This window comes from Haemaphysalis longicornis, unplaced genomic scaffold (assembly GCF_048455015.1).
Source record: "Haemaphysalis longicornis isolate Haplotype H1 unplaced genomic scaffold, Haemaphysalis longicornis Haplotype H1 scaffold_1, whole genome shotgun sequence".
Lineage (NCBI taxonomy): Eukaryota > Metazoa > Arthropoda > Arachnida > Ixodida > Ixodidae > Haemaphysalis > Haemaphysalis longicornis.
In genome coordinates this window covers 389,417,975-389,441,868 of record NW_027526203.1, presented here as the reverse complement: position 1 = coordinate 389,441,868, position 23,894 = coordinate 389,417,975, and the positions used below count along the sequence as shown (strand labels likewise).

At 50.5% G+C, this 23,894-nt stretch overlaps 2 protein-coding genes across 5 annotated transcripts in view; one reads left to right on the top strand and one right to left on the bottom strand.

The window, feature by feature from the left end:
* Ctcf (transcriptional repressor CTCF) overlaps positions 1-3,804 on the top strand; it is a 29,837-nt gene extending 26,033 nt beyond the window's left edge. For all 4 annotated transcript variants that reach the window (XM_077686581.1, XM_077686578.1, XM_077686579.1 and 1 more), the window contains one exon: positions 1,275-3,804. In XM_077686581.1, the coding sequence (XP_077542707.1) occupies positions 1,275-1,409 (135 nt within the window). In that variant the 3' untranslated portion in view covers positions 1,410-3,804. The remainder of the gene's footprint in view (positions 1-1,274) is intronic.
* On the bottom strand, positions 2,227-18,198 carry LOC144160810 (uncharacterized). The gene is made up of 4 exons (XM_077691967.1): positions 17,171-18,198; positions 16,860-17,017; positions 15,694-16,817; positions 2,227-2,328 (listed from the first exon to the last, which is right to left on the bottom strand). Exons 1-4 carry the CDS (start codon positions 18,196-18,198, stop codon positions 2,227-2,229), a joined length of 2,412 nt encoding a protein of 803 aa, XP_077548093.1.
* Positions 18,199-23,894: the final 5,696 nt, after the last annotated feature.

The window sequence follows — 23,894 nt, the reverse complement described above, 5'->3', positions numbered from 1 at the left end:
TGGCCCGTTTTCGCGCACGAATCGTGCACATCAGCGTTGCGCGTGAGTTTTTGTTTTTGTTTTTTTCGTGCTCGTGTCGACGATTCCGCGCTCGCGGTGGCTTCTTCGCGTGGCAGTGGGAGGAGCCTGACGACTTGCACCAATGGGGAGACGCGTACCTAATGGCGGGAGATTCGAAGCGCTCCGAGCCGGCTAGCCGCGCCAGAGATGTTTAGGCTTTACCACCGCGGTATTTTTTGATGGGCGCTTTCACAAGCAGCGTGGATGGCAGTTTATATTCCACTTTTCGCCCACATTATTAGCTCCTTTCTTGCATGAGCATCTTCGCTTGCGCCCCGTGCGGCATTTCAGCGAGCGGTTAGAAGCGGTCGCTGGAACTTACTGGAACTGCCTGCACCGCTTCACGGCCAGTGCCGACGCCATGTTGCCGCCTTTTACCGCGCCGCCCACACCACGCCAGTTGTATCCGCGCTGGCGTGCACTGCACGTTTTCGCGATACCAAATCTACCACGCGGTTCACGCTTTAGAACGTTGTTGCTGATAAGCCACCGCTCTGTCCCTTTCCGAACATTCGAGCCGCGCAAAGCCGAAGATTTCCGTTGCGCTGATAAGCAGCCGCCTTCGGCATCGTGAACACAAGGTGGGGTAAAAAAAAAAAAAAAAATCCCGCTGGCGTTCTTATCACGTCTTGCGGCATCTGTTCATAGACGCTAAAAACGCAGCCATGGTCTCAAAACAAACACAACAGAAGTTAAAGCCGCGCTCGCCGTTTGTGAGACTGCGCTTTTGCCCTGCAGCAGCGGCTGATGTTAAAAATAACGCGAAATATAGACCGTGCCTTCGTTTTTAAGTGCTGTGCGTTTGAGTGATGATAAATATAGGTTGACTTGAGAGATAGGTGGCGATGTGGTTGAATTCGCGCGTGTTTTGGTTATAGTGCGGTACCGCTTATAGTGCGGATTTTTGCGGCTCCCGCGACATACGTTATAAGCGGTCTACACTGTACCTTTAACAGCAGACTTAGAAACAGAGTGACATTGTTGGAAGTAATGTTAGAGCAACTAGCATTGCCAGAAGGGGCGTCGTCACCCGTGCCGTGTGTGCCGTGCAGTGATGCAGTAGCCAGCAGGGCAGGGCGCAAAACTAGCACATCCTGTGGCCAAAAACAGATTGGCCAGGGCATTGCACACACATTTTTAACTACAAGGAATGTTGTAACAATGTATGCAGCAGCATTGGTTGGCCATTGATTGTGTTCCTGTGGTGTTTTCAGGATGAAGAGGATGAGACAATACTCGCCATGCCTACAGCTCCGGGGGTGAATGGGCCAAGTGAGGAGAAAGTTCAGATTCAGGAAGGCACCACTACCACCTACATATTGATGCAGGAAAATGGTGACGCTGTCTAAAGGAAGGACTTGTTCTGCTCATCTACAAGCGGACCTTTTGGTTTTATCTTTTTGCGAAGGGTTTGTTGCTTTGCTTTGCTTGCAAAAGAGCAAGCGAGGATCAGTCTTCAGTGTGGCTGGCCATGCCTGCAACTCCAGTGGTAAATGGGCCAATTGATTGGAAAGTCCACGTTTAGGAAGACACCTCACCACCTACATACCGACGCTGGAAAACGGAAAAAATGATGACTCTGTCTGCAGGAGAGTCTTAAGCGACGCCACCATTTGGCTGAACTTTTTCGCCAGAAGGCATGGTTTTTTTTTTTTTTTTTTTTTTTGGTTTTGCAAAGGAGCAAGTGAGGAGTGATATTTGGCGTGACTGGCCATGACTGGGCATCAGTGGTGAATGGACAAGTGAAGAGAAAGCCGAGATTCAGGAAAACAGTGGTGCTGTCAAGAGGAGTGACTTAAGCCAGTTAAGGGTTTTATTTTTTAGCCAACAAACATGTGCTTTTATTTTACTTTGCAAGAAGCAAGCAAAGATTGTTTGATGTGACTGGCCATGCCTTGAATGGGCCAAGGTAGGAGAAATTCCAGGTTCAGGACAGCGCTATTACCACCTATGTGCCGATGCCGGAAAATGGTGACGCTGTCTGTTGGAGGGACTTCCACTTGTCCCGCTCACCTTCAAGCGGATGCCTCGGTTTGAACTTTTTTGCCAAAAAGCATGGTTTTTATCTTTGTTGTGCAAGAAAGCAAGCGAGGATTGTTCTTCAGTGTGACTGGCCGTGCCTGCAGCTCCAGTGGTGAATGGGCCAAGTGAGGAGAAACTCCAGGCTCACGAGGGCACCACCACCACCACCACATTGGACCGGTGCCGGAAAATGTTGGCGCTTTCTGTAGGAGGTACCTGAGCCACGTCACCACTTGTCCCCCTCATCTTCAAGCAGAGAAAAACAAGCAAAGCACGTTTTTCTTTTTAGCTTTGTTTTGTGAAGGAGCGAGGAAAAATTGGTCTTCGGTGTGAATAGCCAGGCCTGCAGCTCCAGTGTGAATGGGTGAATCCGTGTGTCGCCAGTCGTCTCGCGCTCCTTCCAGCGGATTCCTCTGATGAAATATTTCACCAAAAAGCAAGATGAAGGAGCCTTTTTTTTTTTTTTTTTTTTTCTTTTCTTCGTTTTGGGAAAGAGCAAGTCAGTATTGGTCTTCGGTGAGACTGGCCATGGCTGCAGCTCCAGCAATGAATGGGCCAAGCGAGAAGTTCAGGAAGGCACTTCATCGCCTACGTGGCAATGTCTCGGAGAACTTGATCAAGCCACGTGTCAACGCTGGTCCCACTCGTCTGCAAGGAGTACTTGGTTGACCTTGTTCGGTGAAGGTCCCTTTTTTGTGTGTGCTTGGCAATAGAGCCAGCAAGGATTGTTGTTTGGTGTGACCCCTGATATCCCACCCCCATCTTTCCAACCCTCTCCTGCATGCAGTTCTCCCCTGCTGTGAAATAAGGAAGTGTCATCTCAAACCTCTTTGTGAGTGTCTGTTTTGGAGGTCATGAGGCTTAGTTCATTGGTCATATGTATGATAAGTATTGAGCCATTATGGTGGCCCACTTCAGGAGCCTCACCGGCTTCGACCATGAGTGAATGTATGAAAGTCTCTGTTGTACAGTTGGTAATAGCATGGCGCATGCTTCTACTGTCTATATTTGTGTTTAAAACGGGCACATCACTACTTCCCAGTCTGTTTTTAAACGATGCATAGCTTTCCGTGCCTCATTTGTTGGGCCACGGGGATAGAGCATTTCTTTGGTCCTCACATGACGTGTAACCGTTATTTCGGTTGCCCCGTGGCCTTAGTCAACCTCTGTGTGGTTTGAGCTTCAAGCTGTATCTCTTTGAAGTCTTGCAGGCTTGTTTTGTGCATGCAGTGCCCTCGTCTTCAGAGAAGAGATTCATGGTCATTATTTGTTGACGTTATGTTTTTGTTTTTCTCATTTTCATAAAGCACCAACTGTGAAGCAAATGTGAAAAAAAAATGTGATTGAACATTGTGTAACTGTGGGGTTCTGTACATATTTAAATCACTTTGCAAAGCATTTTCATGCACACCATCTCCATATACGCTGTGGGTTCAGATTGTTACAGGGGTGTGCGCACAATGCATAGTCCAAATCTTCAGTTTCCATTCTCTCTGCGTGTGAATACAACTGTCTGTAAAAATGTGACTCTACATCACTCACCATTAGAAAGGGTTTATTTACACGAGCCACGCCAACCGATGTGTGCCCTGGAATGACCTCATTCTGGAGGCCTGTTGAAACAATTCTGAAGCCATTCAACTAGACTAAAACTAAACACTGTTTTGAGTGCTATTTTGCTAGTTGGAAGTAGAGTTCTAATAAAATTATGCATGCCAGTGAGTCATGTTTTTCCTTCTGACTGGCTTGCCTTGGGACAAGAAGCCCTTCTGTCTTCTAGTGCCCTTGAAATGTCAAGCACTGAAAATGCACCTTTCATCTCCTTTGGTCCTTTCCCAGGGCCCCTCACATTGCTTTCGTGCCAAAGTAGGACTGATGTTTTGAAATGCAGCATGAGAGTATCTGTCCCAACAGCCATTCTTCCTTCGGGGACATCACTGTACAGAAGCAATGAAATATTGCAGCAAGGAATGAGAAGGCGCACTCAGCCTGCCTCTGCCACATTCACAGTTGATTCGTTAACCTGCCTGTATTTTTCCATACATAACTTGCTTTCGCAAAGGTTGATGCCCTGCAGAGGAAAGGGGTGATGGATGGCCCAATGTTAGGCCTAGCGTCTCTTTTAGCACTAACATCAGTTGGTACCTGCAGCTGGACGTACAATGGTGGTGGTGGTAAAAACATTTATTTGAGCTTGAGGGGAAAGGGAAGGGGAAGTGGTCAGCCTCCCTTGTCCAGGAGGCCGCGAGCTCGCGCCGATTCTAGAGCTCGTTACGTACAATGAGTACGATGTTGACTACCAAAAAAAAAAGTAAGCCTCGTGCTATTATGAACATTTAATTGGATTTTCAACGTTTGTTTATTACGGTGCCGTGGATGGTTGAGCTTTTGCCGCACATTGACTCCAAGTGGTCAAATTTATTCCGTAATCATTAACGCCATGCGCCTAATGCCACAGATGTAGATTTTTTTAATATAGTCCAGTGTAATTGCTGTGGTAGTGGCCATAACGAGTTTTAATGCCATCCGCATAAGTAGCAGCATTTGCGTTTCCTATAAATGGCCATGAAGACGAAGTGAAAGTTTGGTTTATTGAAAAGTCTTTGGCTGTAATAATAACGCTCATCTTTGAGCATACTTTAAGTTGCTAATCCAGATTTTGAATAAAACAAAGCAGTGGCGACTCGCCAGCCACTGTCTCGTCTGGTCCATAAAGGAGCCATGAAGAGAAAATACAACTTGGTGTAATTTGAAAGAACTAGGATTCAGTATCTCACTCAGCTCCATTACAGCCCCAAAAGATGTTTTTTTAACAAAAAAAAAGCAAGTATTTAAAAACTTTCAAATTTTTGCCACAGTGACGTGTTATGAGGAAGAAAGACGTCATACGGGCCAACAATAAAGCATAATTTTCAGTGCGTTAACTGCGCGTTAGCATTCAAGTGATGTGGTCAAATGGAACTCGAGGCCCCATTACAGACGTCCAGTCATGTGTCGTCGCGACAGGTCAGTTAGGCGGCCGCCAATCGCACAAACAAGGTTCCGTGACGTCATAGAAAAGTTGCGGGAAATTGGCTAGGGGGTCGCGACTGCTTCACACGTTTTCTTTAATATCTCCGTTATTTGTGCTAAGATTTCGATGATATTGGTATCATTGTTATCGGGACTAAGCAGTCTTTCTAATAAACCCAACTTGTATTTTGTCTTCATGGCTCCTTTATGACGCCATAGGAACTTGTTTGTGCCGATGGGCGGCCTCCAACCATAATCACCACTAAGAACCATGACTTGACTTGTAGTAGTGCCTCTAGTTCCATTTGATCCTAACAATTGAAATATAGTGTGCAGTTAACTAATTTGTAACCCTGGTTTTGGTATTGGCGGTGAGATGTTTGAGTGGCGCCCCCTGGCTCTGACGTCAGTTTAGGGACTCGCGCCGCTCTCGTCTGCTACACTCCGCGTATGAGGGGCAGCGGTGCCTGTGCTAGAAATCGCCAGCTTTGGTGCTTTAGCGCATTAAAAAACGTATTCCCAGTAATTCAGTTGTTTTTGCCAGCTTCTGACACATCTGAATAGTTTCAAGCTGTAACTCCCACAAGTTTGCAACACACCAGAAGAGAGAAAACAACTTTCTTCAGAGCATCGGTCAGAAGATCCTGTGTAACTCGGCCTTTCTAGCTTATTCGCGAGTTTCAGCGCTCAGAGCTCCTAGATAAGCATTCAAAATGCGTAGGTTTCTTTACAGTATTTTTTCAGTGGCTCTTATGAAGATTCAACAGTCTCATATTACGTATACCAAGCAGCGGGTCCCAACACGCTCATCTCACAGCAGGAAATAAAGCGGCTGTGTTCAATTTCTTTCGTTTTTGTTGACTTGTCCCAGATGAATTTTTTTTTTGTGCCCAACGCATTAATTTTTCTGCACAGTCACAAACGTCTTATTAGTAGGTTTGGGGATGTTTGGGAGGCTCACAAAGATCGTGTGGATATTTTCTTGAGGCTGCATGGCATACATTCCCTTTTTCACAAATTGGCGTTCGTTATGGCTGCATTCAAGAAAGTGCATATCTGCCGCGTGCGTTGTTTCTTCACATGCAAATATAATGAGAAGGTTTGTGCTACGCCCCCGCAATCGCGCCGCAGACATTGTTGTCCAGAGTACTCGGAGGCGGCTTTTGGGCTCCGAATTTCTATCGTAACCATCGTTATCAAAGCGAACTGACTCTCAACCGGAACAATTATGACATGATTACGGTGTTGAAGGCTTGGTATACTCTCTAAAGAACGCACTAAATAGTGTGGGTGCATGTGTTACTAGAATCGAAACCGATGATTATTGCCAAGCAGCTCTTTATTGTTTTCCAACCCTTCCAGGCGTAAAGAAGAAATCCTGGTCTACTCGGGATGATGTTCTGTGAACTGAAGAAAATTACTCCTGCTCTTTTGTCCCGGCCCACTAATGAGCTCCATTTTACTATAAAGTTTTCTCCTCCTCCTCCTCCTCCTCTTCTTGAGTGCAGTTTTCTTATATATAGCGCATATCTGAATATCGGAAAGATATGGATGGGGGATATGTACCGAAATATCCCGCCAGGTCTAAACAAAAATACTGGTACTGTATCCTTACCGTAGACGTGACTCGTTTTGCCCAATAAACCTCCACACTGATTAGAAGCCTGGTATGAAACCAGCACGCGCCTATACACATTGGGTTATTTGGAACTCAACCTACAGTTTTTTGCAGCCCATAGTGCATGCCGGCATACTTTCATGTCATGGCAACGTAAAGTGATGTTATACAATACTTTCGAGCGTTCGGCAAGATTGAAAAAAGCTGTTTTACCTTACATATGATTACCGGGAATCACAATGCTTTCTGCCGAAGCCGAGAGCCCCGAAGGCCCGGAATTTGTTTTGGTCTTGTATTTTCGCTGTTGTCGGTTACTATCAACTGGTTGTTCCCTTTGTTCGAAAGATTGCTTAATACAAAAGCTGATGCCTATCTCCGACTCTTCGCGCTCCGCACAGGACTGGCTTCGCAGGGGATGGGGCGACGCCGGCCATGTTTCTTCCGTAGCGGTATCCAAAACTATACTTTAACTCACGCCTTGAGCTAGTGTATGCGAGTTTAGGTCTATTATTATGATAAAAAGTTACGCACACGCCAAATCTGGTGCGCGCAAGCATCAGATGTCAACCAAGCGCAAAGAAACAGCAGGGAGAGCGAGCCCGAGTGAAGCAGACGACAATTGCGAGAATCCCTAAGCCGACGTCACGGAGGCGCGCTTCGCAGCGCCGCCCGTGGTCGCGCTCACCGCCAATTATGGATATTACGTCGGTTAGGATGTCGTGTAGTGCAAAACATGGAAGTAAAAAAAAACTCCTTGGGGGTTGGAGTTTAGTGAGTTACCAAAGGCTAATTGTATCAACTTGAAGTGCCTTGCCTTTGTGACCCATTTAAAGGCGCTAAATCAGATTACAACGTATGTACAGGGCCGTCCACACTAGGTGCGAACACGGCGCAGCGTGGCCTCGCTCCGCGGAGCGCCAGCGCACAATCCGCGGCCGCGCATCGAAGCTAAGCGGCGCAGGCGCACAGGGGCTTGAAGGCGGGGCTTCGTGTCGTCTGCTAGCGCGGGAGAGCGCCATGCCTGCTTTGCTGTGAAGCACGCCTAACTGTAGGCATGCTTGTAGCGTCTAAGCGCGCCGCGATGGCGTTGCGGGAAAGCCCACTTTACTTACTGCGGCGCGTTGTGTAGTTTCTGCGTACGAGAACTCACAGCTTCCGCTTTTCAGTTCCGCGGTGCCGGTTAAATGCAAGTATTGTTGAAGGTTGAAGGCATTTCAAAACTGGTTTGGCTTGGGTTATAGGGGTTAGCGCCACAAAACGACTCTTGCTACGAAAACGCTGCAGAGAAGTGCTCCGAATAACCACCCAAGGAACTTTACCGTGCACTGATACCTCGCAGCAAACGCCGCGTTTTTGCATTTCGCGTCTTTTGAAAGCGGCACATGCTACTGGGATCAGACATGGGTCTCCTGGCTCAGTATAGCTAAGCCCCCCAACCACTGAGCCACCGCGGCGGGCCAGGTCAAGTCCTGGCGGTTTCTCCCGAGGGATTTCACCGCACCCTAGAATTTAAGAGGGTAACGGAGCAATGCTGTATTTTCTGCGTGTGCTCTCTAAAGCAGGTGGCCTTATGCCCGGATATGCCGTCCGGTCGGCTTTTTTAACAACAGTGATGTTACTGGCCGTAAGATCGCCGTAGCAGCAAAAAAAAAAATCGAGAAAATTCTGAAGGCTCGTGGCCACCTCCGAGCGTCCCCGGCACGCGCAGTAGTTCGAAGCCAAGTTGTCCTCTGCACTCTAGTCTTCAACCAGCACCAGCTCTTCGTCATCGACTCGAGACGTGGTTGCAGGATCTGCAAGTCGTCTCGGGAAGTATTGGCACACTCGTAGCCATGTCTCTAATTATCCAGAATGGCTTCCAGAGAATGTGTCGGTAGCGGTGACCTCTGCCAAGCAGGATGTTTTTTTTTTTTTTTTAGCATTAGACTTTCGCATTAACGCTGAAGTTTTCTTACATGCGCAGTACGGATTCACGACAGCGCTGGTGGTTCTTTTTTTTTTTTTTTTTTGCTATAGCCACTGCGCGAGCCGAGGGCTCGGCGTTTTCTGCAAGGTATGCGCTCACGAGTGCTCGGCATGTTCTCGCTTCTCGAGGTTTTTGCCAGTTTTTTATTCGCGCTAAATCCACTGCGCGTGCCGGGGACGCTCGGAGGTCGCCGCAAGCACGCGGCCACGAGCCTTCAAAATTTTCTCTCTTTTTTTGGTGCAACGGCGGTCTTACGGCCAGTAACATCTCCGTTATTAAAATTGGTCGTGTATCTGCTCCTTTCGTTGCAAATGTCGTCAAAAGACGATAGTCTTTGCAGACATTTGCCAAGGAAATGTCTCCTTTGCTTTACCGCTCACCTCTCGTGCTGTTCCTGTACTGTCGCGCTCATCCCAAGGTAAACACACTAAAAGTTTGCGCAAGGCGATTTGAATTTACCGCGCTCCACTGCTACAGGCCGGGTTCCTCGATGCCAGCGCTGCAGTACGGCGGAGACGCGCGTGAATGGAGGCGGCCGACTAGAATGTTTATAGAACCGCGTGACCGTACCCCACGTGCGTTCCAAGCAGAACGTGAAACCTAGCTAGTGGAAACTTTCGCTGCTGTTGCCGCGTGATTTTTCATATGCCGCCAGGAGGCGGCGGTTTTCAGCAGTAGATGTAGAATATCATTTGTTATCGAAAAACCAAGCATCAATGAATTTTTTAATAAAGGAACACTGTAAATATTCTTTGTGTTCTAATTTCCTGTCTTATATTTGTGTAATGCCTTGTTCTTGTTCAACAAAGTTGACAAGTATGAACATATAAACCGGGATTAGACGTTTACATGTATATAAGACTATTGCGCAATATCAATTTTACTTTGGCCGGGTGGCTGAATCGAGTTACAGACAGACAGACGGACAGACAGACAGACAGACAGACAGACAGACCAAAATTTCTGGGTTTGAGTAGCCCAAGAAAGACTATCGTCTTTAAAAAGCCGGCCGGACGGCATATTCGGGCATAAGGCCATCTGATTTAGAGAGCACATGCAGAAAATATAGCTTTGCTCCCTTGCCCTCTTTAATTCTAGGGTGCGGTTAAATCCCAAAAAACCCGCCAGGACTTGACCTGGCCTGCCGAGGTGGCTCAGTGGTTGGGGTTGTTGGCTATACTGAGCCGGGAGACCCATGTTTGATCCCAGCAGCAGGTGCCGCTTTCAAAAGAGGCGAAATGCAAGAACGCGCGTTTGCTGCGTGGTATCAGTGCACGGTAAAGTTCCTTGGGTGGTTATTCGGAGCACTTTTCTGCAGCGTTTTCGTAGCAAGAGTCGTTTTATGGCGCTAACCCCTATAACCCAAGCCAAACCAGTTTTGAAATGCCTTCAACCTTCAACAATACTTGCATTTAACCGGCACCGCGGAACTGAAAAGCGGAAGCTGTGAGTTCTCGTACGCAGAAACTACACAACGCGCTGCAGTAAGGAAAGTGCGCTTTCCCGCAACGCCGTCGCGGTGCGCTTAGACGCTACAAGGATGCCTACAGTTAGGCGTGCTTCACAGCAAAGCAGGCATGGCGCTCTCCCGCGCTAGCAGACGACACGAAGCCCCGCCTCCAAGCCCCTGTGCGTCTGCGCAACACCACCTAGTTCTAGGTGGTGTTGGTCTGCGCCGCTTAGCTTCGATGCGCGGCCGCGGATTGTGCGCTGGCGCTCCGCGGAGCGAGGCCACGCTGCGCCGTGTTCGCACCTAGCGTGGACGGCCCTGTACATGCATATTATGCCATGGAGTTTACAATGTATGTAACGTATGTACATGCATATTATGCCATGGAGTTTGCCAAAGTTTTGATTAATTGAAAGATTTCTTACTTTAAAGTAGCTCAAAAATAAGCGTACTTACCAGCATGCCCATCCTATATGTTGTATCTGCCCCAGAAAAGCATCCAAGCAACCACGGACGTCTGAAAAACAGCCAATCATCCAATGCCAAGTTTCGATGGCCGCTGTACGTCCATTGTTTGGATGTACATTTGCGGACGTACAGTCAACATCCAGCAGCGTATGTACAAAGGATATGCATTTCCGTATGTCCGAAGGACATCCGCGCATGGACGTACAAAGTTACCGCGAAGCACCAAATAATGCTATAAATTAAATGTAAAAGCAAAAACAAAAGCTACTCTGCTCCTCAACACCCTCACTTGTATATTGCAAGGTTCATCTGTACATTACTAAAACTAAAAACCTAATTTTTTTAACTTTTTGAAGCACCTCACTCACTCTAAACGATAATCTCGGGGAAGGGTATAGAATTTAAAACCGCTACAGTAATGTGTGAAGCAAGTTTACCGTGTTCGTGTATACTTGTCTGTCCAGTAGTTAGTTGAAGCAAGTTTACCGTGTTCGTGTATACTTGTCTGCCCAGTAGTTTGTTGCTGTTGTGCGGTGTTAGTGTTCGTTGTAGGTACACATGCTTCTCCTTAATGAAAAATTTGCGCTTCTGTACATTTGTACTGAACATCCAAAATACACCCCGTTTCGGACGTACAGAAGGGTTAAATCAGGAGTTCCCACGGACGTACTATCGGCGTCAAATGAAACGCGAACACAAAAATATGAACCTGAACACACAAACAGAGCGATTTATTTTATTACAAGCCAAAATGACGTGTGTCTTAGTTACACAAAGTTGGGAAATGTGGATTTCCAAATATACCAATAGCGTGCCATTATATGAACTCTACGAACAGTATTTTTCAGTTTTGCACGTTCTGGTTCATATTTTCGTGTGCGCGTTTCATTTGACGCCGATAGTACATGGTACGTCCACCGGCCTGGAAACGGACGTCCTGCGAACATCCGCTAGAGCCGGAATGAACGTACGTTGGACGGCCGACGGACGTCCGGTGGTTGCTTGGGCAGGCAGAGACAAGATGTCTTGCTAAATACCTTGTCTGAGTCGCTCTCAATCTCGCGATAAATGTTCTCACAACGGCCGCATTTAAAAGTATTTGTATGCAGTATAGGCTGAAGAAAGAATTAACGCACGATCACCCCAAGGTGATATTGCCGCGAACCATGTATGGGTTTATTTGTTTGTTGAACCAACGCCGCCTGTATAAACATTGCCTAACGCGTGAGCGAAAAATGGCCAAACAGCCACTCTCCTGTTGCTCTCTCCTACCCTTCCCCGCTCCGTAGCCTTCCAGTGTGCTTTCGTGTCCTCCAGCCAGCGCCGCTTCTCGGAAACTATGCAAAATAGTGGAAAGTTTGTTGAGCGTTCCCGAGGCGGCGCTCCTACGCCTTCTTGTTTTTCACCATGCCTGTCTGTCTTGGTCTGTCACTGATAAAACTTCCTTTGTCACGAAGCAAAATCCCTTGCGCTGCCGCAAGCTGATGCCGGCTTTGCGCGCTTATCTAGTCGGATCACAGGCCCTGAAATTTTCTGAATGGGGCATCCCACCTCTATCCCCTCCGCATTTAGGTATTGTTTTGACCCCCGCTGTTCGCACTCCGCATCAGTACGCACTTCTAAAATTGAGGACTGTACTGGAGAAGCGCCCGGACAGCGTGGCGGGATCCCAGCTGCTTATCCTTTTGTTTCCTATAATTTTCTAAAATTTACAAGCACGTGATATTATTGGAAAGTAATCGTAGAAGTGAGCGCCTGAACAAAAAACGTGCACGCAATTTTTTCTTCTCTAAATACCCCAGAAAGAAAAATATCAGTAAAATAATGGATGCCCCATCCTAAAATATCGTTTTTCTGTTAGCTATATGTCTACCCGACAATCAGTATGTTCTTACACTATTTCAGTCCACCTCCGTCTTTATCTTTGGAAAAATGTAGCAAGTATGAAGCGAGCGACACGTTGAACGAAATCCCCCAGTGCGCCACAGCGCCCCGTCGCGGCTAAGATGTAAGCGAAACGGCCCTTGAAGCCCAACAGGCAAGCTGACAGACACACGTCGTAGAAGTGGGTGCAGCGTTCGCGACTCGCGAGCAGTGACGTAAGGCGAGATGTCCGCCGGCACGCGCCGCATAGCGGATCAGTGCCTGAACTAAGCGTCCCTACCCTTCCCATTGAAAAGCGCGCGACGCGTCAGGCAATGTTAATACAGGCGGCGTTGGTTGAACTGCCCGGCCACGTCCGGCTGTGGCATATCTGCGTCCCGAGCGGAGCGCCTCTTCCATTATTTATTTTAAGTGCGAATGCACTTCTTAAGCGAGCCTGAATCGTCCGCCGCCGTTGTCCGCATAGCAACAGCTGCGGGTGCGCGCGCTACTCTCCTCCTCCTCTCTCCGCTCAGTGACTGCGGGTGTTGGGCGCCTCCTCTCCACTTCTGGCGGGAGAGCTCCCGCTCGCGTAGCGGGCGCTCCGCATTCCGACGCGTGAAGGCGCTCGTGGAGCCCTCGCCGTAACGGCGGGCGCTACTCTCCTCCTCCTCTCTCCGCTCAGTGACTGCGGGTGTTGGGCGCCTCCTCTCCACTCCAAGATCACGATATCCACCGTAATCGCGCAATCAACAACCGTGCATTCGCACTTACACACTCTCCCCCTCGGGGAAGTGCGAGGGAATTTTTTTATGCCGCACGGGCTGTCACATTCGGATAAGCAGACTGTTTCGCCCTAACATCACTAGCCCAGAATAATCTTCTTTGATCTACAATGTTCTGGATGTAAATCGGCGGTTCCAGAAACACTCGCGCCGAAAGATAAAAGCCTGCAGAGCAGAAACCGCGGCATTGGAATCGCCGATGCTCGCTTGAGCACGTCAATTTGTTGACTGCTGTTTCGCCGCCTGCGTATTCTTTGAGTTGTTAGGGGAGCACAAGTTCGCTCCAATAAACTTGTTTTTCCTTAAGACACCTGTGTCGTCTTTGGCTACGTGACAGTATGCTGTAAAGCGGGGGCTGTTGACGTACAGGTATGGGACAGCAATGAGACTGATTCTTGCATCAGTTTGTATTATACGTCATTAGTTTGTTGCTTGAAAACGAAAAAAAAAAAAAACCAAAGCGAAAATCACCCTTCAGACATACATGATACCAGGTATTGGCGTTGCCATCTTTCGTCAATCCACCATGTGGATATGTGTGATGTATGTGTAGGCTTGGAGCAGCAGCGGCATATGTTAATGGTGTTCACATTTCCAGTTGCACCGTAATCTGCCGCGATGAAGTTTTCTGTGTTGGCGCCTTATATGCTACGAAGCTCCCCGCCTTCTCCCACCATATCCTCCCCCTCAGACTAAAACCCGCAAATACAAGGCCAGAAATTATAACTTATTATCGGCGTGGGTGCATATTGGCCGCGAGACCCACCACTGGAGAGGCCGGCGCTGCGATCGTTTTGACGTCACTTGTAGGATCACCGTTCCTATCTTGCTGCGTAGTTGGCTTGCAGCGCGTGACGCTTCGCTTAGGAAGTGCGTTCTAAAAGTATTTTCGTGTTAATTTCCTTCGTTTGAAGTTAAGTCTCAGTGCGTCAAGCGCAGTTCGACCTAATGGTGACTGTATAACCGTATCAACTGTGGCAGATTATCCGCAAACACCATGAGCGTGGTGGTGTATTACGCATGCGACCGAAGCGTATACGCAGCGGCTTGTTTCCCCGATCAACAATGTGGACTGCGACGATCGCCGAATGAAGTTTCGAGATTTCCCTTGTTTGCAAGAAATGTATAAAGCAGGAAATCGCGAAGCGTTAACTGCTCGCAGAAGCACACGCACTCGCCGTGCCTTCCCGCACAGCCGACGGTGCGGCTCGAACCGACGCAGGTCGCGGCAGCAACTTGTCGCCGCTTTTTAAAATCACACAAGTCGTGGAAAAGAAGTTCCAGATTGGTGAAAGTGGATGTTAGTGTGATGAAAAATTCTGATAGGTAGTGTCATCAGCTCTGGTTTTCAAAGCGATGCTCAAATATCTGCCGCGATTTACGCCGACCGGCCGCGGAGGTCGGTCCCGGGCCCCGGCAGCGCCGGCCCGTTCACGCACGGTGCTGCGAGCGGCCGAAGGATGGCTATGCTTGCGCGCAAGAATCGACCGAGGCCGTGCAGGTATCTTGATCGTCGATCGCTTCAACAGAAAACGTTCTGTTAGGAAGGAAGGAAGGAAGAAAGACTTTGTTGAGTGCCTGCAACAGACACAGTGTGTACACTGCGCCCGGACGTAGCCACTCGTCGATCCCGACGTCACCCCTACTCGGACCACACCTTCGCTATTCCCTTCGGGATTGGACGCCGCTGCCCCATAAGGGAGGGCGTCGCCCCGCAGCTTTCGCTCCGGTGCTGCTTTTCGAGGGCCGCCAGGACCTGCTGGACGGCTGATAGTTGGGTGTCCTTGTCACAACTGCGCACTGCTTCTTGGATCCACGGCGGTAGGTCTGTCCTGGTTGCCGCCTCGTTAGGTCGCACGTCCCAGAGTAAGTGGGCGGTCGAGGCCCTAGCTGCCCTAGCATTGTTACATAACACGCACGTGTCGTCCGTATAGAGTTCTGGCTGTATGTGCTTCATGACGACCGGGGTCATCAGTGAATTCGTCTGCAGCTGTCGGAACGTGGACGCTTCCTCCCTGGTTAGGTCGGGGTGAGGCGGTGCCAGCACCCTCCTACAATTTTTATAATATTTGGTGATACCCTGAAAGGTATCGTACCTGTCTTTCGTCTCGGTCCACCACTCTGCAGACGATTCAACTGCTGCCGCGCGGCCAGCTAATCCTCGCGCGACTGCGTTCGCCGTCTCGTTGTGCACATGGTTGGTGGCGAGTTCCGATACCTCATTCCCTGCATGGGCGGGAAACCACTTGATTGTCACCTTGCGTCCATCGATGTTCACCCGCTCGAGCACCTGCACCGCTTCACAGTACAGCCAACCCTTGGCGAAATTGCGCACTGCACTCTTTGAGTCGCTAAGCACCGTCGTCGTCTCTGGGTCCGCGATGGCCAGGGCGATGGCCAGCTCTTCTGCTCGCTGCGCGTCTCTCGTGACGATGCTCGCGGCGTTCACCGTGACTCCCGTCTTCCCATCTATCACTACCGCCGCGAAGCACCGGTGGTCGCCGTACTCTGCGGCGTCGACGAATCTGGTGCCCGGAACGTTCAGGTGATGTTCCAACACAGCCTTCGCTCTGGCCGCTCTCCTGTCCGCGTTGTGGGTCGGATCCATGTTCTTTGGTAACGGGGTATACACTCGGACGGCGTTCCGGACTGCCGCCGGTACTTCGCGCTCTTCCTGCTTGCCGAGGCTCTGAGGGTCGGCCACCGTCTCCATTCCGAGACGGGCGAGAATGGTCCTCCCCGTTCGCGAACCCTTGAGCCGCTCTATTTGGCCGACCCGCTGGGCTTCCATGATCTCCTCCAGCGTATTATGTATTCCCATCTGGAAGAGCTTCTCCGTGCACGCGCTGTCGAGCACGCCTATGGCTGCCTTGTACGCCTTCCTCATGGCCACGTTGAGGCGGTTGCGCTCCTGAAGCAACCAGTTGTGGAAGGACGCCGCGTAGGCGACGTGGCTTATCGCGAAGGACTGGATAAGTCTGAGCAGGCTGTCCTCCCTCATCCCGGATCTTCTGCTCGCCACTCGCCTGATCAGTTGCGTTGCGGCCGCTACCTTGCCTACCAGTCGGGTGACCCTGTCGTTGTTCCGGCGGTTGCGATCGATCGGGAACCCCAGCACCCTCATCTTGGCTACCTTCGGGATCGCCTGCCCGTTGCTCGTGCGCAGGCTGATGTCGCTCTCCTGCTTGGGTCTGGATTTCGGCGGGATTATCAGTAACTCCGACTTGTTCGGGGAACAGATAAGGCCCGTGCCCCTCAACTGGTCTTCTATGGCGTCTACCGCCTGTTGCAGGAAAGACTCAACGTGTCCGTCGCATCCGCCCGGCACCCACAGCGTGATGTCGTCCGCGTATATGGTGTGACGGACCTCGGGTATGGCTTCCAAGCGCCTCGCGACTCCGATCATAACAAGGTTGAATAGCAGCGGCGATATAACCAATCCCTGGGGTGTGCCCACGCTTCCTATCTTCCGCTCGTTCAGAGAGTGGTCTCCCGCTTGAATCTTGGCCGTGCGTCCAGAGAGGAAGTCGCGCACGTAGTTGTACGTGCGCTTCCCCATCCACAGGGAGCCGACTTGGGACAGGATGGCCGAGTGCTTCACTTTGTCGAAAGCACTCTGCAGGTCCAGTCCCACTATCGCCTGGTTGTCTTTCGTCGCGTTGTCTATGACCTCTGCCTTTATCTGCAACATGGCGTCTTGGGTGCTCAGTTCGCTCCTGAAGCCGATCATCGAGTGGGGGTACAGATCGTTCTTCTCTAGGTACGCCTGCCACCTGTTCATGAGGACGTGTTCCAGCACCTTCCCCACGCAGGACGTCAGAGAGATCGGGCGCAGATTCTCGATACTCGGGGGCTTGCCCGGCTTGGGTATCAAGATCGTCTTCGCCGTCTTCCAGCACTTGGGTAGCTTGCCCTCCTTCCAGCACCTGTTGAACAGGGCCATCAGGCTGGCGAGCGACGGCTCGTTCAGATGCTTGAGTACCTTGTTCGTCACGCGATCAGGGCCCGCTGCCGACCGGCAGTTCAGCTCCTGGACCGCGGCGCGAACCTCCCAGAGTTCGATGTCTCTGTCCAGCTCCTCGTTGGCCGGACCCTCGTAGTCGGGGTGGCTCTCCTCCGGGATGTCGGGTAGGTACTTGTCGCCGATTCGTTTGAACGTCTCTTCCTGGCCGAGCTCTCTGATCGACTTGTTCAGGATCTTACTGAGGTTGTCACGCTGGTGGGACTTAGTCTTGGTCTCGTCCAGCAGGTGGCGTAGTAACGACCACGTCCTCCCCACGTGGAGTTGACCGTCCACCGCACTGCAAACCTCCGCCCATTGCTGGCGGCAGAGCGAGGTGCAGTGTTTTTGAATGGCCCGATTGAGATCTGCGACCTTCTGCCGTAGCTTCCTGTTGTGCCGCTGCTGCTTCCATCTCTTGTGGATGGAACGCTTCGCCTCGAGCATGTGAGCCAATCTACTGTCTATAGCTTCGATCTCTGGTTCCGTCTTTATCTCCTTGGTGGCTGCTCCCGCGCATTCCACGATCTTGGTCGTCCAAGTCTCTACGTCTTGGATATCCTCCTCGTCTTTCGGCAACAGGGTGCGATACAAGTCCCAGTCCGTGATCTTGTGGACTCGTTTCTCGAACGGCTTCTCGTTCACGGGGACCCGAATTTCTAAGATGTAGTGGTCGCTGCCCAAGTTAAGACCCATGTTGGTCCACGGCGGGAGCTTCCCATGCGTTCTGACGAACGTTAGATCCGGAGTGGTATCTCGATCGTTCTTGGAGCCGGTGCTCGTGTGGTGCGAGGGGTCCGTTATCAAGGTCAGATTCTCTTCCTGGGTGGCTTCCAGGAGGTCCTTTCCCTTGGCCAAATTCTCGGCGTACCCCCACCTCTTGTGATGAGCGTTGAAATCGCCGCACACCACTAGTCCCGCGTTATTACCTGCCGTCTTGCCGATCTTGCGCATGAGCGTCTTGAAACGCTACCTGGGGTAGCTCGGCCTGCTGTAGATGTTGGCCACGTAAACGCTTTGCTTTCTTTTCTTGCCTATCACTAGTTCCGTGATCATGTGCTCGGCCATGGACTTTTTTAGGCTTTCTCTCTCTTCGTGACATATTCCCTTCCTGACGAAGGTGCAGATCCCCCTGCCCGTGCCGTTGGGTGCTTTGCTTGGGGGGCTGGCGTGCGCTTTGTAACCTGGAAAACGAGCGTTCTCGCTCAGCGTTTCCTGTAGGACGATGACGTCCGGCTTCCTATTTGACTTGTCGGCGAGGACTTGGAGTACGGCCTTTTTGCTGTCGTAACCTCGACAGTTCCATTGCCAGATGACAAGGGACTTGTCGTTTACTGCGGCTGCTGCGGTCCCGTCCATTGTGGTACGATCCGACTAAACTCTTCTCTCAAATGTTGTATGGCAGCGGCTAGTTGTTGCTGCATGCTCTTTTCCTGTTGTATGGCTGGCATGACGGTCTGCTGTATAGATGCCTCCACGCTCTGTTGAATGATGGTTGCCATGTCCCTGCGGATCTCGTCCTTGAAACTGTTGAACGCGTCTTCTAGCTTATCTACCCGGTCGGCGAGCTTACGCTCCTTCAGATTCTCGATGGCCCTCCTCTTGGGCGATGGTTCGGAGATTGCCGCCCGCTGCGGCTGCGCCGGCTGGACCTCGTTTGCGCTGTTGTCCTCTCCCATCGGCTCCGCCTGTTGCTCGTCTCTCGGTGGCTGCAGCTGTTGCTGGTGCTGCTGGTGCTGCTGCTGTTGCACCTGACGTACCGGCGTCGTCTGTCTCGTTTGCCCACACGTCTGCTGTGCTTCCCGCGCCTGCAGCTGTTGGCACACCACCCTCATCTGCTCGGACATGCTCTCTATTGTTTTCCGCAGCTGCGCGTTCTCCCTGCGAAGCGCTTCCATGTGGCTCTGAAATTCCTTGTCGTGGCTCGCCATGGCATTGTTCGGCGCGGGGGAGCTCGTTACGGGCTCCTTCCTTCCCGCGCTCTCTTGTATGATCCGGGACCAACTAACTCTTTCTCTGGATTTCGATCTACTTCTGCACTGGTCTCTCCTGCTGCTCGCGCTGCGGCTGGGTCGCCGTCTGCTCGCGGAGCGCGGTCGTCTCTCCTGGCTGCGATCGAATTGTGCGTGCTCTAACTCCGGGAAGCTGTCGGATGCGAGGTTCTCCCGCTCCAGCCTGCGCCGCTCCTCTTCCGCTTCCTTCCTGGCCCACCTTCGTTTGGTCACCACGTACGGGGTCTTATATCTGTTCCTGCAACCATTGGCCCCGGTGGGGTGGGAACCGTTACAGAGCTTGCATCGTGGCTTGCAGGACTCGGCGTGTCCTTCCTTCGGATTCTTTTGACCGCAGACTGTGCACACGCGCACGTTGGGCGTGGGGCACACGTCTCTTCTGTGACCGACCTCTCCGCACGTCTTGCAAAAGTCGAAGTGCTTCCTGTACAGGCTGCACTCCAGAATGCTAGAATTATTGATTCTAAATGCTATTTCGAATCTTTGCGATATTCACATTGGCCAGACGAGCGAGGCTTTTATGTGACGTTCACATCTCGCTTCTTACTCAGCTGTTATCTCGATGTGTTTTTCTTTCTGGCATCTATCTCCGTAAGCGTAGTCAACTGCTCCCGCGATGTCTCCTATTTTGCGATGTTTCCTATTTTAACACGAAAGTTTTTTATGCCCAGGTACAGAAGGTCTGACCGGCGTCATATCCGTCACGGAATGACGACGCCAGAAAAAGTTCTATTGACGCGGCTACGCCCGGATTCGAGCCTCGAACTCTCTCGCCGCAACGGGAGGTACACAGTGCTCTGCCCACTGCGCTACGAATTCAAGCGCAAGAAGGTCTTCAAACGCGCCTTATATCTTTCTCACTAATTTCTTCATTCAGATGCCGTCTAAGAGATGCATGCCGTCTAGGAGAAGTGAAGCGAAGTTGTTCATCATGCGCCGACAGTTGGCGCCTCGATGCCAGCGTCTTCGTGTGCGCGGGACGCGGGTGAATTGAGGCATCCTCCGCTACCTACTGCTTTCCGTTTCGGTTCGTGTTTCGTTCGCGCGGTTGTCAAGATTGTTTCAGCCGGATTTACGCAATGCTCCGGCCCGTGCAATCCAGTGTCTTACGTTGATGCGGCTAACGGTGCCGTATACCGACGCAATATAAATAGCGATGTGCAAGTTCATATGGATGCACAATAAATGCTCCTGTGAAGGCACATTTTACTTTCGTGTTTTACCGATTCCTATGACAGAGGCATCAACCGCATTTTTCTTTAATTATTTTCTATCATTTCTTTATTTCAGGAATAAAAAAAAATGGCCGCGTATCTGCTCACTTCGCTGCAAATGTCGTCGAAAGGCGAACACTTCTGCCGCCCCTGCCACGTCGATGTCCCTCTTCTCTTTACCTCCCGCCTCTCCCGCTCTTTCCCTCCCGTTTCACTCTTCCCACGATAAGCACAGTAGAGGTTTGCTCAAGTCGATTCAATTTTGCCGCGTTCTATGCTCGCGCCATTTACTGGAAGTTTTCTTACTGTTGAACTTGGAACACTTCCGCAAGGGAGCGCCGCGAGCGCTGTTTTTATTTTGGGGTCCAGACATTTTCTTCAAGGCGTATTTTATTTTCCTATCGCAAAAATCAAGCATGACGTGTATTTTTCATTAGAAGAACAGAGCAATTGTGCATTATGCATTGATGTCTTACCTCAAGCACGCCTAATGTTTTCTTTTGCTCCACAATGCTGACAAGAGGGAACATTGCCACCCTATTTAGTAGTTTAAAATGCTTTGCTAATATAAACGTCTCGTTCAAGAATTTATCTTTCGGTCGGGCGGCTGAATCGCGGGACAGACAGACAGACAGACCAAACTTTTCGCGTTTAGGTAGCCCAATAAGAACGATCGTCCTTAAAAAGCTTTTAACCTGCAACCTTGCTTCAAACTTCACCTTTTTCCTCGGCACGCGTTACCTTATAAACGGTTACCTTATAATGATGGCGCAGGACTTTCCCGTACAACCGGCCCCATACTGGTGCTCCGAAAAACCTGGCTTGATATTATGCAGCGTCACTGCCGAGCACCTTCAACGGGGTGGCTTTTCGGGGCTAAAACGCCCACGTCATGGCCCTATATAATCAGCCTGTAGGAATTGGGGAAACGGTTACCGAATTATATAATAAGTCTAAAGAATGAATCAGTGAATGATGTCATTTTTGGGAAAAATTCGACGGGGACCTTGCGACAGCAGTGCGGCGCACGTCTTCGTTGGCGAGAGAACTGAAGGGCGTGCGGCTCGTGCTGGGTTACGCGCCGGAGCCCAACCAGTGGCGTGCCGCAAGTTGGCAGGTGCTACACGAAAAAAAGAAGAAAAAAAAAAAAAGAAAGAAAACAAGGAGGGGGAGAGCTCCGTAATTAAATAAACAACTTTTTTTTTTCCAACCTCTGATGTTTGGCCGATCCCCTGATTGGGTATGTGCCCCACCCTAAGGAACAACAACAGCAGCAACAGCTGCCCTGGAGCCTCCGCTTGATGCGGTTGCCCATGGCGTACACACCACTTATGTACTGTGTATAATCAATGCCCGTTCCCGTAACCTGTTCAATTAATTTCTCTACACATGCCGCCTTACACAATTTTTTTTTATGTGTTTGATAGACTTTTGTGGCTCGCATACAGCAGCACCTTCCAGCGTTAACAAAAGGAGCAGACTGATAACCGCTTCCCTTCGAAGGGTCGCGAGCAATATGAGGAAGTAGATCCACTCTAATGTGCAGCCATCCACAAAAAGCGCTCGATCGGGCAAATACCCCAGGGATAACCACATTGTATGAAATTCTATACTTTGGCACATTATCATAAAAAAGATGGCATTATTGAGTAATGTGAATCCCCAGCAGCAGATTCATTATAAATGTCTGTAGTTTTTTCTCTTAAATTAACGGCACTCACCAAGGATCATCATCTTCTTCCAGGCATTATATCATGGCCGCATGTATGTATGAATATTTATTGGGCGAAGGGGTGGCCAGTGGCCTAAGAAAGGAGGGGTAGTTTGGGAGGGGGTTCAGGGCTCCTGTAGGCCCTAACTTCCGGCTACGCCTGATTCCTTTGCGAACTCCCTCAGGGAGAGTAATGTCTCCTTGGCATTACTGGGGTTCGCATGGGCATCGTCCACTCTTCATACAATTGCACGTGTTGGGCGTGTCGGGCTCGGAGATGACGGAGGCCCCCACAGTCCTACAGGAGTTGTCGCATGCCCGGCTTGTCTGTGGAGTCCTCGAAGTACGGGCAGGGGTACGGTGGGTCAATGAGAGCGGAATAGACGTCACGTTCAAGTTTCTGGGCCATTACGCGCCGCCACTTTAACGAAGGAGCGCCACTTGTGCAGTACATCCTCGGTAAGAGCGGCTCCTGTTCGGGCCTTGTGGGTTAAAACTTTAGCCACCATAGGCGTGCGCAGGGTTCTAGATTAGGGGGGGCGAAGTCTTACCGCAGCGCCCCCCCCCCCCCCCCCCCCCACACCGCCAACTCCCGACCTCCTCCCATGTGTAAGAATTTATAAGATCCATTGAGAAGAAATGTAAGAAGTGCGTATGAATTTATAAACTTAATATTGTCTATTGTGAAACTCGCTTTTGCGCGGCTGTTTTGATCGGTGCTGCGCACGTTATTTTCGAGGAAAAGTAGAAAAAGGACAAGCTCCGCAATAGATGGAAAATTTAAAATTATGTGATAACGTGTTTCTCACAACAGCCTGCTTCTGGTCGATCCCCACCTTTCCGGGACTGAAAGTAAACAGCTTTTGGAAGGTAACGTGAGAGTTCTTCGGCTGCCATTACCGTGAAAACACGCGTGGTCATACCCTTACGGAACAGGTTCGATTGAGTAAAGGTATGGGGCAAATTTGGCGCCCCCCCCCCCCCCCCAGGATGATTAGGGGGGGCGGCCGCCCCCCCCCGGCACCCCCTGTGCGCACGCCTATGTTAGCCACTCTAGGTAAGCTCTTTGGAAGAGGGTGCTCATTTTGGGGAGTCATGTCTCGCAGCTTTGTCTTTCTTCGTTTTTTCTCGTGTTCAACGAGGCTGGCCCGGTCGACGTCAGTCAGTGGTGGCACCGGGTGTTCGGGAAACGAGTGCAACGTAGAATTTTGCGCGCTCGCCATCGCGCGAGCAACCTCGTTTCCGAGGCTACCTGCCTGACAACTGGCGCCACTATGTAGTGCACGCTATTCCTAAACCCGGGAAGCCTACTGACAGACTAGGCAACTTGCGACCCATCTCACTCAAGTCTACTCTGGGCAATCTGCTGGAAAGAATGGTTCTCAGTAGACTCTACCACCGTTTGGAGTACGCGAAACCCGATTTCTTCAACCCTGGCCAGAACGGGTTTCGCAAGGGGCTGTGTACCTAAGACAGCTATACATCGACTGTTGAACTTTTTTTTTTAGTTTTCATGTTGCTCTCGTCCGACTACTGCCGCAGCTGCATTCATGACCTCTTCCTCACGGTACGGTTACGATGAGAGCTGCACTAGCCTCTTGCTCTGCAGCGTACTTTCTCGGTCTTCTGCGCCCGCGATCAGTCTGGTGCATCGTCACGCATAGCGATGTGGAAGGAGGCTCTGAGCCTACGGGGCAACGTGTACAAGGTGCG